Genomic DNA, 16,340 nt, shown 5'->3' on the forward strand with positions numbered 1-16,340 from the left:
GGCTCGTGACTGATAATTATGCGCAGCTGATTGGCATTTACACGAAACGCTACGGTACCGGCGCAAATTTATCGCGTGACGGACGAACAAAGCGATTGTCAATGCCGCGCTCGCTAATTTCGTTCGCCATTGAATGCGGGCTCAAAAGTATCGATCGGCAGTGTCGGTGGATTTACCGCGAGCCGTGTACGTTTAAGATTTCGTGGCTCTCTTCTCTCTTTCTCTCCGCGAATGATAAATCATCGGCCCGCATGCTGTCGTTTTCGCGTAAGCGAAAAATAATAGGACCTTCATCGGGGCGCGATTAAACTCTCGAACTATATCTCTGAAGAAGATATATGTTTTACATTTTAGGGGCACCCTCTCTTTTCGACACGTGTACCATCGATAGTTATACCGGGATAATCATGCCAGTTTCTCGCGATTAATCTCTAGATGAGTAATAAAAGAAGCGAGAATTTTCTCGCACACTCGACTTGCGCTCCAAATTGCATTTGTCACCTTAAACTGAAACGTTTACAGCATTAGCGCAACAGGCATGTAAATTACATGTTCCCGAGCGAATAAAGATCTCGTGGTAAAAGTTATACGGAGGATGAAGCTCGGAACGAATCGGAATTCACAAGTGACGAAAACTAGTCGTAGTCGCGAGCTCTTAAACTCCGAATAGCTAACGAACTTGTGAACCGAGACGTAGGAGAGAGTCAAGGAGAGGTGGAAGAGACGGAGGATCGATCCGCCATAAATGATGCAGAAAGGTCGGTACCCCTGAGACAGAGTGCAATCTAAATTTGATGTGGTTGCATTTTGTATTCCGACGTAATGGCTCCTCCAACGTTTATCGATACTACGCTTTAATCCATCGCGTTACATCATCATTGCTTTCTCATTGATTTGTCAGAAAGAGGCAGAGAGGCAGAGAGGCAGAGAGCGTAATAGAAAAACCTATATATTTCTCTCGTCCCGCGTCGTTCTGTCTTAATTGCGATCCGAGTCGCAATTAGCGAATCTGTCGCGTCGTTGGTAACGAAATCGCTTTTCCGCTCATCCTTTTTTTTTCGCCTCCTCTTCCCTCCTCTCCCTTCGAAGAATCTTAAAAAACCGCGCACGTTCGCGAGAGATTGCGGAGGTATTTATATGCGGGGGAGTGTGTACGCTTTCCCGTACAATTTTCCGCATCAAGTAGATACTTGATGCCACGAACGAGACTTTTTACGCGCATGTACTCGTATATGAATACCGCGCGTGTATATTTTAATATTATACCTTTATTTGGAGAACACACAGTTTGGGAACATTCGCGTTGTAATCGACTTCTCCGTTGTACTGCGATGGGAGGCCATTTGATGCGCAAGTTTTCTGGCTAAAATTTGCTTTGTGCCACGGCGCGACGCGGCGGGCCGAGGTGTTTCCGTGGGAAATACGCGGCCTGTGTTATCCGGACAAATTGCAATTTCCAGAGTTGCCTTCCGCGTCGTTGCACCCCTGCCGGGGTGCCCCGTTCTCTCGTGACTGTCGAATACGACCGCGCTATTTACTCATTATCGCCGTAGCGTATCAACCGTATAATTATACGGTCAAGTAAGTTTACAACGCGTTAATATAATCTCATAGACACCGGGGTCGATTTCACTTTGTCCGGCCGTGGAATTTAATGCTCCCTTAAGCGAAATTATCGGCAATTTAAAAATTAAAAGAGAGAGAGAGAGATAAATATAATTTACCGTACACTTTTGTTGAAATTGTGAATATTATCTAATCTAATTCAATAAAGGAGGGACGCCGAGGGCGGTAATTTTCTCGTCAGGAAAATACAAGCGCGGAAACTTTAATCAACTAATTACATACAGCGCTCGCGGATACCGCACGATATAATCGAATCGAGCGGAAACCAGAAGGAATTATATAGCGAAATATATATTTCGCGTCGCATGTGTTGCTTTTAATGATAATCTTTAATACTTACAAGACATCTATAGGAGATTGAGGAGACCACTCTTGACGAGGCCGTGCCTTGTTGGGCATTTGCCTTTTCTTGTACGTTCACATTTTTGGAGTTTCTGAAACAATACAAAGCACAAATTGTCTATATTATAAATCTCATCTTATTCGCGCGAACCATATATAATTCGTCATGTAAAAAAATCTCATTAATATATCGAAACTATAATTCCGATATATTTATTAAAATATTCTATATAAACACAAATTAAATTATCACTCGACTCAATGTGTTCGTTTAATTTAATTTAATTTTTGGTAATACATTAAATTTTTGTACATCATAAATTTTATGGCAATTTATTCTCACTCTCTACTGTAATTAAATATTTTTAATTGGGATTGTTATTCGACGATACGCGAGTAACTTTAATAATTACGCGACAATTTTAAAGCTTTACAGGATACTTAATAAATAATGAATCACGTTCAATAGCGACGTTAAGGGACAAACGTTGGGACGGTGTTATGGGAAATCAAATGCTTTTCAAGAGATTCCTCTCGGTGACCCAGTTACACAGCTCGTAACTTGCATAGAGCGCGTAAGTAGAATCACTCGGCGAGGAATAGCAACTTTTCTCATTCCAAACTCGCCCGTTTGCACAGTATTGTTAAAAGCTTCGTGCGTGTGGGTGCACTTCAGATGTATCTTATTTCTTCGAATCGCGTACCTACCTCTCAAAAGGTTCGATGAAACGCGCGGCATATAGATTTATATATATGTCGTTACATTCGTTGATATTAAGGTCGCGATAGCTTTAAAAGACTGTAAACGGTTCTCGAGAAATGATATCGATTTATATAGTCTATATGTCCCCGTACATCTTTTACGTCTCTCTCTCTTTCTCTGTCTTCCTTTCTCATAAATAAGCAGAAATTTCATTTCCACGAAACGATTATTCTTATCAGGTATATCTATTCAGACTTTTGTTCACCGATGCACTCTTCGGAAAACCGGCGCGGCGATGCACAACGGTGCATAAACACGCATATCCATTCATCTACGATGTTACGACACGTGTACCATTACGCTCGTTGATATATCGCGACGTTCTATCTGAGAACGCGGGGCGACAATCTATGCATTACCACATTATATCTGTCCCCATTGCGCGATGCATGTACATATATATAATAATGTATAAAATTGCTAGTGACGTGTAAGAGAAATAAGAAGAGGAATAAAATGAGAATATACAAAAAAAAAATTGGGATCGATTTTCGATTATCTTGCTGACCTTGAATACCGTCATCGCAAGAATGCATATCGATCGAAGCTCATTCAGCGTGCTTGCATCGACGGAGGGTTGTCGATTCGTTTCCACGTTTGTTCTAAATGCGCCTGCCTATTTTCATCTACGTCAGTCTGGCGACCGTCTGACCGTTGCACGAAATAACAAGGACACGTCGCGTCACGTCGAGTCACGTCGCTGGGGGTTGAATCGATATATCGAACAGGGTTACGAGGATATGATGTAACTCACGGCATTCTTTCGCTTGCGTAACATCTCCGTGGGAGAAAAGGGTAAAATTAGCGACGGAAGTGAAATTACACCCTATTCATCGAGAAAGAGAGGAGGGAGGAGACGATAACCCTCTGGATATTTCGCTATCCATTCTCCTTGGGACTAGATGGAAGATTGCTATTTTTTTTTTTTTTTTTTTTTTTTGACAAGCAAGTACTGGATAATACGAAGGTGGATAAGATAATCTTATGCATGGAAATGAAGAATTAGGATAAGGAGGATATTAAAAGTTGAAAATGCAAATGTCGCATTTTTCTCTCTGAGGATGGAAAATAGGATTGAAAGATAATTCCTACAGCCACGTGGCCAACCTTTACCCTCGACTTTATCTTAGAATTGACTTTAAATTAATTGTATTATCGACCTTAAGCAATATCTAACTAATAGGAAAAAACGCGATAAAATTATGTGTGTTGCATTAAATATCGATCAGACAAATTTTCAGATTTTTTTCTCGTATCGCGTTGAAAAAAAAACAAAGATATAAAAGCATGTAATATTCTTAAAAATGTTATAATCTTAACCAATTACGAGTCTCTCTCTTCCGAGTAAGTTCGATGAGACTAGGAGGAAAAATGCAAATTCCAGCAAATTGCATGATTCCTGGATGGCGCCTATAAGAATCGTTCGAGGGTTACCGCTACTTTAACGATCGCTTTGGAAGTTGCCGGTCGATGTGTCTGAAGCACGCGAAAACGGTAAAAGTTCGCCCGGCCGTGCCGGCGAATAGCAACGATAGCGGCTGCAATCGATACTTTCCCAAAAACTTTCAAGTAGTATGTCGTGAATTTGACAAATCGGTCAAAAAAAGCAGCGGAAGGAAATATTTTCCTCCGCGCATCTACCGCGTGCACGAAGGTACATATACGTATATAAACGTGAAAACTAATTTTCCCTACCTCGAATCAGGTATAGAGAGCCCGCGCGCAGGTTTAATTATTTCCCGAAATTCAAATCAAGGGGAACGTCTGCAACGATGAGGTGCACAGTTCGCGTTCCTAAAACGGCTGCAGGATCGACAAAGGATTAGCGATTACGTCGGATTGTTCTCGAAATTGAACGTCGCCGGAGATAAGACAGTTCGGAATAAGTTTGACGGAGTTAAGCCGCCTGCTTAAATAATGGCACTCGGCACTCACGCCGTCCAAACTTATTCTCTCCCTTATCGAAGGGTCGAATAACTCGCTGGACCGATGAAAAGGCGGTATAAGGCCGAGATAAGGGGCCATTTGTCAGCAAAGGGTCGCGCATTCCTATTATAGATAAACGTTATCTGTTGAAGCTCCTCGTAAATGCAAGTACGAAATTAAGCGCGAAACTGCGTTTTCCAAGTCAAATAAAAGAAGAAGATGAGAGGTCCTTTAGAAAGGATTCGATTACCTTAACTGATTTTCGTTTGGAAGCTAACGAGAAACTTCTTAAGCTATAAGTACGATTTCTGGAATCTGCAATACCATTCTCTTTTGCAGTTTTCTCTCCGCCCCCGCATCTTCTCCTTTTATCAAAAGACACTTGACATAGTTTCCGACTTCATCGAGTCCTCTTCATCGACACATTTCCGCTGTATAGCTCTAGGGACGGAGAGGTCAAATGTTCGTTATATAAAGTTCAACATATAAAGTGAACCTTGAACTTGTTTGATTCTTTCCTAACGTTAGAATTCTATAGCTGTCACAAGTTTCCTTCCGAACATTTATATACGTATTTCGACGAAACTCCGCTTAAATAGTGTCGCTCGATCGACGAATATAAACACGCGAACGTAAATAAATTTCTTTTTTACATTCTGTATGTGCGGCCTTATCTTGCAGTGGTAAACATTCTTAATTTACATATTCGCAGTTAAAGTTTAGCGGGTTAAAAATTATACTCGTGGCCCCCAGCACGAATTTGAAGGTAGCGTGAACCGGGGTTTCGGCCACAATTCGCATAATCGATGCTGCAAACCCGATTATGGTAATTTGCAGGGTTAGATACAGCTCGTGCGCTTTAAAACTTTGGAAAGCGACCTGTGTAGTGCAACTAGAACGCTTCGGTCTTTTCAAGGACGGAGACGCGCGTTCCGTTATCTCGGTGCATCCTTTGACCTTTTCCACTTTGTATATCTGTAGCCATTGGGTTATTTAGTATATCTGACCGCATATATAAACAACGTATAAATAACGAGCATGCTAAAAGAATTGAAAGGTATTTCCCGAACGTGGCTAGAGATCGTTTACGGCATTTTTGTGTTTTTTATTCCTCGTATATATCCGGACACGTAATAATTTATTTTACGTCAAATGAGAGAATGAGATTCCACACACAGTTTCACAGAGGCGCGTGCGTTGATACCGGATGATTGTGTGGCCTCTGATCAATACATTCGCGGTGTGGATTTCTCGACATTTCGCCGCAAATTACATAATTATTCATAACACGAACGAGGTGTTAAAACATCCATTATGTGCTTGACTAGAAAACCGATAGCGTTATCAATTACATCGTAAAAGTTTTTTCAAGATGCGATGGTTTTCCTTTCGATAAATATCGAGATATGTATATATGTTTTGTTAAATAGTGAATTTTTAATCGATTTAAATCCCTTTTGCTTCCTCGTGACTGATAATGAGTTGAATTTATTTAATACTTAATCGTGCTTTTCCTTCTTCCTTTCAATTGAATTTTTTAATAGTCGATAATGTTTCCCGATGAAGGAAAAAAACTTCAGGAATTCTCATTATTTATAATAAATAATCCGAAATAAAATGCGCGAAAAAGAAAAAAAGAAATCGGTTATGCATATTAATAAGTGCGATTTCGCGGTGGCGATGGACAATGGCTTGTGTTTGTATGTAAAAACAGGGTGATTATAGCAATCTCCATAGAGAACACTCTAATCAACCACCGGGTTGCTGATAGCAACCGCGCGAACGATAAAACGAAGAGATGTATAATAGGAGAATCTTCCACTCAAATCTTACTGAAATATGTACGCAGAGACGTCCTTGGTAATCGATCTCGTTGGAGAAGACGAGATTATTCGAATCTCCTATTCTGAATCGCCTGAGGATTGACTTTACCTTCTCGTCGAGCGTCGGAGGTCAGGTCAGGGAATTGAGTGTCGGGCGCAGAGACCTCTTCGTGACGTATTCATTAATTGCGTTGCGTAGGAGAATCGTGTCGTACACGTGAGCGGAGTATCGTAGGCGTATGAACGATCGCGGAGGGGTGGAAAGGAAGAGGGTAGTAAGCGTAAACGTAGTAATAGTAGAAGGCCCAGTAGTAGTGACGCACGGATATCTACTCCGTGTTCTGTCCTGGCTTATTGCCGTCTGGCTGATAGAAAGAGAAAGAGAAAGAGAGAGTGAGAGAGAGCCAGAGAGAGAAGTATGTATGTGTGTGTAAGAGAGCAAATGTGTGTGTAGAAGTGAGAGAGAGTGAGAAAGAACGCGTGCGCATTCGCCACCGAGTATGGCCACTGAGTCAAGGTCTTTCTCTGCCTGGCGATCGACCTGACCTCGCTTTTATCCTTAAAACGGACGATGGGACATCGATCGGGACCACGCAAGTGCGTGCAATCGTGTCCGACAAGCTGCTTGACATTTTTCAACCGGTTTTACGGTTTGTACTGCGATATATGTTCCGTTCTCCCTATAAGAGGACTAAGCCCTCCATCAATTTCCGATATCACACAATCTACCTCTCGACCACTTATATACGTATATAGTTTATGTACATATCCAAGAGGGGTCCCGCGAACAGGAGTAAACAAATTATACACGTCTGTGCGGTCTGTGCGTCGTGAATGAATGAGTCGGCACGTCGTCACTCTGCGAGTAGTAAAAGCCTTGTATTGATCAGACGCGCGCGTAGCGTTGCCCACGCGAGGACAAGAACTGCTGACACGAATTAGCCCAAATACTTTTGTAAATAACCGTGTTCCGGTTGTCCAGAACTGCGAACGAGCTGCGAAATGGTTTGAATTTAACGCGTTCTTTGCTCTTTCTTCTCCCCGAGAGAGTCTTTTCATTTCGTTAGTTGAATTATTAGTTAAAACAATTCGCCAATGAGAATTGCCTCAGATTCATTTTCGCTCGCGTTACAGACGATGTTTTATTAATTATTTTTATTAATCGCGTATGTAGTTTTCGTTCAGAAAAATTTCGAGCATTTTACAATAAGCAACTCGTAGAGCTCGTAAAGTCACGTTATGAAATATACATTGATATCAAATAATGAATTTATCATTTTTACGATACGACCGTTTTACACACGTTCATGAATATTCAGGAAAAAAGTAAAAAGAAATATGCGTATGCTGCGTTCAACCATGTTATTCGTTTATTCGCGTCATTTATATTCCCCCGGTTTAATTAATTTCTCGTAATTTTTGAAGAAAAAAAAAAAAAAAAACGGAAACGGACAACTTAAATAGAAGTAAATATTCATTGTAGTTTAAAGCGAATAAAATCGCGTACTACCACGCCGAGATCCGTTTTCATTCAATTCATTCGTCTGTCCCGGAACGTGTTGATGAATATATATATATGTATATCGCTAAAGAACTACAATCGGGTCAAAAGTTCACTTGTCTCTCCAATAATGCGGTCATAGCTTTATAATACGCGACGACGTAACCGAATGACACTTCGATGCTTCGATTCGTATCTTTGTATTAGCAAAAGTCGATGTGTTGTTTCGCCGGATATCCATTTTATTTCGATAAAAAAACAAAATGCAACTTTATCTCGACTACTAACTATCCATTTTACATATATATTCCGCTGCCCGTGCTCGGTACACATATAACCAAAGTGCTTTTTATTTTCGAAATTTAATGCACGGCAAGTCATGGTACATAATTCGCGGCGCATTACGCCGATGCATTACGGCATGATAAAACCTTAATATGAGCCGCATGCCTTCCTCGTGGCGAGCTCGTGAACGAGCAGCCGCGTTTTCCGCTCACACGTGTCATCCATATCCCACATTCACACACCCACACACTTCTTCCTCCTCCTTTCTCTTTCGTCGGTTAATGGTCCATCGAGCATAGTATAGGTGTTTGTAATCGAATGCCGCGAAACCCCGAAATCGAGTTGGAAGGTCGGAAGACGCCTGGCGGAAGAAGGATCTATCTTATATGCGTTCCACGAGAAAAGAATTTTATCCCTTCCTTCGAGAAAAGTGTCGGCGCGATTAATTTTTATCATCGCGTTTTATCATGGCAAATGCAAAAGCTGCTTTTTAGCTTTGCGGCTCGAACAATTTTCGCTCGAGCGGAATAAAAAAAGAAAAAGAAATTTACGATGTTTTATTTCCACGCACATGTGGGATTAACTGGGTTGTTAAATTTTAAGGACGCCGGAAAGCATTTACGACCGCCCGTAAACGTGATGAGCGATAGTGATCCTTTCTCATTTCCGATTTCAAGCATCAAGCGTGAAAATTGTTTTCGAGCTCGTTTAGCATGAAAGAAATGTTTTTTATACATTTCCTTCCTCAAGTAAGCAACATATCTACAGCTCATACGTGAACGGAAGTTTGCGGTTTGAAGCTCGTACGTGACCGAGTCTGCTAAATGTCACAATGTGATTGTCCAACTTTTGTTACACTCGCGCTCTCGTGCGAATAATGTCGTTTCACGTGGATGCCACTCGACCAACCCGCTGCAAATAAAGTCCCGTCCCGATAGCATCCACATCCGGATTTATTTTTACCGTCAGTTTCGCGCGAAAAGAGAACGCAACCGAGAAAAGGGGAAAAGAAGAAGCTGGAAAGAGTTCGACGCGAGGGAAAAAGTTCTAGTCTCTCTGTCGAAGGAGAGAGGTCGATTTCAAATTTTTTCCAGAATGGGACTTCTTGCGAAACGGGACACTCTTTATAGGAGATGCTTCTAAAATAACCGTTTCGCGTTGATATGTTTCGCAAATGTCTACATTGTCATTTTTTTTTTTAAATTGATAATTTAATTATCATAGAAAAGTTTAATCAAACGTTGTAGAAACACCCTAAATATATATATATATGCGCGCTGCCAATTTTCAAGAGAGAGGAGCATAAGTAAAATTCTTTTTTGCGAAAATATCTGGAATACTTTCGAAACATAGTTAAAATAACTTGGAAAACGCGAGACTCAAATATACATATATCTTTGATACTTTGGTAAGATGTTTCGCGAAGCGTAATATAAGTTTATTATCGAAAGTTCTCATAAAAATAACGATAACGCGCGTATGAAAATATATATGTATTACGTAGACGCTAGGCGAGAGAACGAGCGACGTAAACACGATTATCGCGCCATTATCACTGACTTGATATTATCCGCCTAACAGCGGGGGACATGAATTAAGTTAATTACCGGAGAGTGCTTTCTCGTGCCGCCTCGCGTAGAGACTTTACGCCGATAAAAATGCGCGAAAGTAAAGCCGCTTTAAAAGTGAGTTAATACTTTAACAATCGCGAAAAGTTTCGTACAGGTACAGGTTCGAAGGGATGAGCAGAAGGGAAGGAAGGGACTTTCAAGTCGGATACCCTCTCCCCCCTTCGTATACTCCACGTAGTTGCGCTTTAATCTATTCAGCCACCGGCTCAACTTCTCCCGGACATTTTGCAACTTGCTCGTTAATGTTGTTCCGCGGAAATCTACTCCTTGCGAGAATGGCTCGTAGACAGGACGCGTAATGAAAATAATCCATTCACTTAGCTCGTTGCGAGAATGATTGGTTAATCGAATCATTAAAGCCGCCTTAAATGGGCCTTACTTAAATGGGCCTTAATACGGGCTATATAATGGCCTCATCACGTCAAATTTTCCTCTATTAAATAATGCTTTATCTTGTAAAATCATTACGATCTATTCGATTCGAAGGGATCGCGTAGATCGATAGATAACGAAGCGTGATAGATAAAAAAGCGTGGGAGGATCTGTCAGCGCAAGGAGAAACAGGATATGCAGTTAGAATATCGCGTGGGTAGATGTCGGAAAAAAGGAATAACAATGTAAACGACGATTGCAGGGTCAATTCGATAGGTCAACGAAACCACCCACGAATCACTCTGACAGCCGATTCGAGCGATCGCCTTTATCGGATTGCGATTATGCGTAAGGAGGGCAGTGATATTTCCGAAACACGTGTGATCCTTGTACGCGATTATGTTAATTTTAACGTCGGCGCTAATTCGAGGTTTCACGCATCATCTTTCTTTTTTTATCGTGACGCAACGACACGTGTTTCCCACACCTACGACCTACACTATACTTTACACGCCCACGAGTCTCTTATCATAATTTGCGCACGAGTTCAGCGTCAACGAGAGATGTAAATGTTACATTTACCACATTTCTCTAATAATACGCACGATTAATGATAACATTACGGATCTAAAAACTCGTATTTGAAATCGCAAATATTTTTTGAAAAAAAACAACAGAAAATTTTCTTGAAAATTCCTTCACGGAAATATACCGTAAGGAGTAACGCAAAGTGTTTTCATGTGCCATTTGTTTCTTAAAAGGAATATATTAATGCTTTTCTTATTTCAGAAAATATTCCGTGCGCTCTTTTCCGCAGTCCTCTTATTTTTACGTTGAGGGAGACTCGAGTTCGCGCTACTAAAATATTCATGAAGCGACTCTCTCCCTCAAACATCTAAAAAAAAAAAAAAAAAAAAAAAAAAAAAAAAAAAAAAAAAAAGCAGTAATGTTGTCTCGTATTTAGCAATTGCTCGTCCGCTGTGTGACAAATTAAATAAACGTGAGCGTGAGATTCTGCCGAAGTAAGTGGAAAAAGCTCTGTTGGCGCTTCATTTAAATAACAGTTTCATTACAAATACACACACACATATATACACAATTATGCACGATTTTGAGAGATCGCTATATTACCGTCTATCTATATTATTATCTAATGCAAATGAGAGACCTTTGTCCTTACAGATAACGATCCCGAGTACGCATACAAATACAACAATCCGAAATTAGATCGGATACATACGCTTTCCGCCCTTATTGTACTTTACGTTCTCGTGCTTCCGATAAGGAGATAGACTGAACTGTTCGATATCGTATCACGGAGTCTCCTTTATCCTCGAAAATGCCGATGTATCCGTTAGAGAAGCGTCCGGAATTCCCCGGAAACTATCCCCGAGCGAACCTATTTCTCTTACGCCTCTCGTTTAAATTCTCCCATACTTCACATTGTGTCGTGAATTTTCCAACTATGGGTGGCAACTTCCTCGCGAGAATACGATCGCTTATCATTTAATAAAGAACCCGCCATTCACGCTCGAACGAATAATCACGAAGATTTAATTAAATTTTAATCATGAATACAAAAAAATGCATCATCTCGTAATTTCCAGCGAAAGCTGAGACAATTTTTCTTATTTTATGGAACGAGAGTAAAATCGCCTTAAATAAATAACAAGAGAAAAACTAAACTCGATGGTCGACATCTCTACGCGATGTATAAATTTTTATATATTTAAGATAAAAACATTTGCGAGACGATTTCACTTTGTGTGTACAATTCCTTTCTTTACTCAATTATCGCTGTTAAATGAAAGCGCCGTGTCGACGATATATGGGAAAAAGAATCGTGACGAAAAATTTTGTGCCACTCGTGAAAATTCGAATCGATATGTTGCATCGTAACTCGTCTTTCGCATGTTGAAGGCTCTCTGAATTATTCCTGGATACATGTACCGTGCAATGCACTCGCTCGTGTGTATATGTGTGTGTGTGTGTGTGTGTGTATGAAGATGTACATTTTATCGTTCGTTCCTGTTTTTCCGATCGGATTCCGAATCCGACTGGCGCAACAGGGTAATCGCACATTTGTCGAGTGTTTGTTTATTATCAAGTAGCAAATAGCTATTACCGTTGACAAAATTCTTCAACACGTAACTAATTAAATACGCACGGTATATATTGTTAATACGAGACATCATTAATACTTAATGCCAATCTAATCGTGCAAATATTAAAAGATAAAATAAAAATCTAGTATTAAACTTACCCTTTTTCGTCGCGTCTAGCTGCACAATCCCTCGGGACTTGTCGGGAATAGAAGTTCAAAATCCATACATGTTGAGGATGTGGAACTCTGCAACAATGAAAATTTTGCAGCGTTAAATTTGTGCGTATTTGTTGATCAAATCAGAGCAATTAATATTCAGCAAACACGTATGAATAATTTGACATACAAACGTACGAAAAATCTATAGAGAATTAATTATCGTCATTAGTATACATAACGAAGCTAATCGATAACGACGCGCGCGCATAGTTTGTCGATCATCGAATCTTCGGAATGAGAGATCGAGCTAGATAGGCAACAGTCTCAATTTCCTGCGATCGCCGGAATAGTCAGTTCTAGGATTCTGGTATCGTATGCGAAAACGGAGCTGAAGATAAGCGAAATTCGATGATCGAAAGTTTCGTTATCGCGGGAATATTACATGAAATGTTAATCAACTCTCTGTTATTATTCCAAAATCGATACTTGGAATGAACGAAATGGAATATAATTGTGGGTATGTGTGTATATAGTTTCAATATAATTTCCTGATAGTCCCCATATTTATTCGAAGCAATTTGGATCATCACTACTCCTCACGTTTCTCGAGATACGAGTAAGACTCTTTTTGTCGTCGCTGCTCAACCATCGAAAATACTCGAGTCGAAGTAGTCGATCCATTTCGAGAAAATGCGGAAGGAAACGAGTTTGTCGGTAATGCATAGAGAAAGTAATAGGAGAACTTCGCGTCTTTGCTCGTGTTTCACCGTCAAGGAGGAGAAATTCGCAACGTTATGACGTCGTTTCGATGGAACCTTTAATTGGAATCGGATGGAAGTGCTATAAACTCGTACTTCTTGTCTGTCGCCTGTCTAATTGTAAGACAAATCTCGTGAGAAAAATATTCTCTTAGTTCATTAAATCGAATTTCCGAAGGCATACGTGAATTGAAGGAGAAGATCGTCCGTTTCTCGATATATTTTAATAAAATAAGACAGACGAATCGCGCAGAAACTTTTTAAGTTAAATTAAAATAAAATATTGATATCATTTCATATCATTTCGATATTTTAAACACTTTGTTTTTAACTCTGGATTTCCTCCGATCTCTAACTTTCTAAATTCACGGATTTTTACTCTTACAAAAATATATAAAATATAAGATATACATTATATATATTCTTATATGCTCGACTAGTGCACAAGACGAGTGCTGGATCAAGACTGTCGCTGAACCAACACAGCTTCGCGATATAATACTCCGATACAAGTCAAACATAAATATATTTTTATATTATTTCCAACTGTTTCGACGTTCGCGTCAATAATCGAGAATTTATATTTTTAAATCAAGCGAAGAAAATAATTCACATATCTCGTATCATTTTGATATCTTATAAACTCTTTGTTTTTAACTCTGGATTTCCTCCGATCTCTAAGTTTCTAAATTTACTGATTTTTACTCTTACAAATATAATATAGAATATGATACATTGTATAAATACTTATTTGCTCGACTAGTGTACAAGACGAGGGCTGGATATAATACTCCGACACAAGTCAAACATAAACATATTTTTATATTATTTCAAACTATTTTCACATCGACGTTCGCGTCAATAATTGAGAATTATTATTTTAAAATCAAGCGCAGAAATTAATTGATACTTGTATCGATTTCGATATTTTAGATACTTTGCTTTTAATTCTGGATTTTCCGATCTCTTAACTTTCTCCCAACTTTACGAAGTTTCACTCTTACAAGTATATAGAACATAAGATACCTTGTATATATGTGTTCATACTGTATAGTGGACAAGTACTGGATCGAGACTATCACCAAATCACATAGCCTCGCTATATAATACTCAAACATTAGATGCGCTCTGTTTAACGCCATTTTCGCTTCGAAAATGATTGGTTCATCGAATGCTTTGAAATGAAAATAATGTCAAACGGAATGCATCCATTGGCATTAATTTTTTTATGTGATTTCGAATTGTTTCCAAATTGACGTTGGAGTCAATAATCGAGAATTTAGATTTAAAATTTAAACGAAAGAAAATATAGTCGGAAAGAGGAAAGAGAAAAAGATCGTCTTGTCCGAGCGCGCGCAAGGGAAGACGTTCTTACAATTTCCCAGTCGTTCCCGTTTCGCGGTTTCGAGTCACGGCACGAGGAAAAACATTTTCCGAGCAAATTGGAACGGGGGATAGAGCTCGGCGTCGGCGAGATGAAGGAATAGCGGCAAGTCTAGCGAAAAGCTGCCGAGAATTTTTCTGCCCGAAACGAACTTTCGGAAGCTTCAGTGTCACAATTTTTTTTATCTTTTTTTTTTCATCCCAATTTCGCGATTAATTCATCCGTGCATAAATCAAATTTTTCCACATCTTACACATTTCGATAATCTTCCTTTATTTTATCGTATTCGCACGATTGCTTATCATTAGCTTTCATAAAGTGCAACAAATGTCACCTTCGATGCGTGATATTGGATCGGAAATTAGCATAAACGATGCAATTGGCTCGTAACTCATCCAAGGATGGCGCTCTTCCGATTCCTCGTTATCCTTGGACACCGTGATTAATTAATGAAGCCACGATTAATGTATAATCGGTCGGTTGGAGCGATTGAAAATTAATGACTTCAATCATTGTCAATGCGAATTAATTGCCGCGTCACAGATACACGGATATATAAATTGTTATATGTATATAGCGTAACACACAGTGTGAAATAATGTGTCGGCCGTAGAGATCGATAATTTTCTCGCGGATAAGATTATCATGTCTCTCTCTTTCATGTCGTCCATTGAGTATTCGAATAAAAGACGAAATCTAAACAAAAGTTGCGCTTTTGTATAGCAAATTGCATCACGATATACGATATACTATCGACTACGTTAACATCGTTAGTTTGCGCGATATTTACAGAAGCTCGTAACATACGCTTGTTTCTCTACGATGCGCCGAAGGATGTAAGAAAATATGAAAAAATACATTTTTCTTTGTATTCATGGAACGAGGAACGATGGCTCTCTCGCTGTATACGCTGTAATATAATGCTGTTACAAACATGTTTTGTAACAGCTTGAAGAAAAACAGAAAAAAAAAATAACGTTGGACAAATTTAATGTACACGCAGACTTTCACGTATATAAAAGAGAAAAGTCCCGCGCTTTTATGTTGTAAGTACGCATAATACGCTCGTAGAAAATTGCTGCGAGCCCCTTCGGCGATTCACGGTCCCGACGAATGACGTTAAAGCGCTTGTTGGCGCGAAAATAATAGCGAAACAGCTGGCATGCGCCGACATTGTTATAGAAATGCGACGCGTTTATTTATAACCTGTTAAAAAAAAAAAAAAGAAAAACTTTCTTTCGCGGATTGACCGATAAATAAATGAACGTCAACCGAACGTGCGCATAATCGCGTAATTATTGCATGCTTCCAACATGGCATGGACACCTATAATAAGACATTTGATCGCGTAACACGCGACTCTTTGCGGAACAGCTGAGTCACACTTACACACTTCTTTGTGGCGATTTTAGTGTGCACGCGACGCGTCAGACTTGTAAGATTTCTTTTCTTTCTCTCCCCGGGTTGTTTCTGTGTGGAATGTCCTACATAAGGGAGGCGCGTCGATATTCCTATATTTTTTGCCACGTTATTTGTGTAATAGCCCTCGAAATCGTGCATGTATCGCGCTCGGTCATTCGAGAGGGCAAAAAGAAGTGGAAAAAAGAGCGATGTATAAAAAGGACCCAAGAAAATTGGGTCAAATATTCACCTACAGATGGACAGA

General features: G+C 39.7%; 1 protein-coding gene across 2 annotated transcripts in view; it reads right to left on the reverse strand.

Annotated features, from left to right (window-relative positions):
- Hs3st-a (Heparan sulfate 3-O sulfotransferase-A) overlaps nucleotides 1–16,340 on the reverse strand; it is a 43,248-nt gene that overhangs the window by 15,806 nt on the left and 11,102 nt on the right. For both annotated transcript variants that reach the window (XM_083046893.1, XM_083046892.1), the window contains exons 2-3: nucleotides 12,533–12,619; nucleotides 1,967–2,060 (exon numbers count right to left, since the gene is read on the reverse strand). In XM_083046893.1, the coding sequence (XP_082903019.1) occupies nucleotides 1,967–2,025 (59 nt within the window). In that variant the 5' untranslated portion in view covers nucleotides 2,026–2,060; nucleotides 12,533–12,619. The remainder of the gene's footprint in view (nucleotides 1–1,966; nucleotides 2,061–12,532; nucleotides 12,620–16,340) is intronic.

The sequence above is a fragment of the Prenolepis imparis genome, unplaced genomic scaffold (assembly GCF_030444845.1).
Source record: "Prenolepis imparis isolate NDT839.2.m4 unplaced genomic scaffold, iyPreImpa1.0 SCAF_9, whole genome shotgun sequence".
Lineage (NCBI taxonomy): Eukaryota > Metazoa > Arthropoda > Insecta > Hymenoptera > Formicidae > Prenolepis > Prenolepis imparis.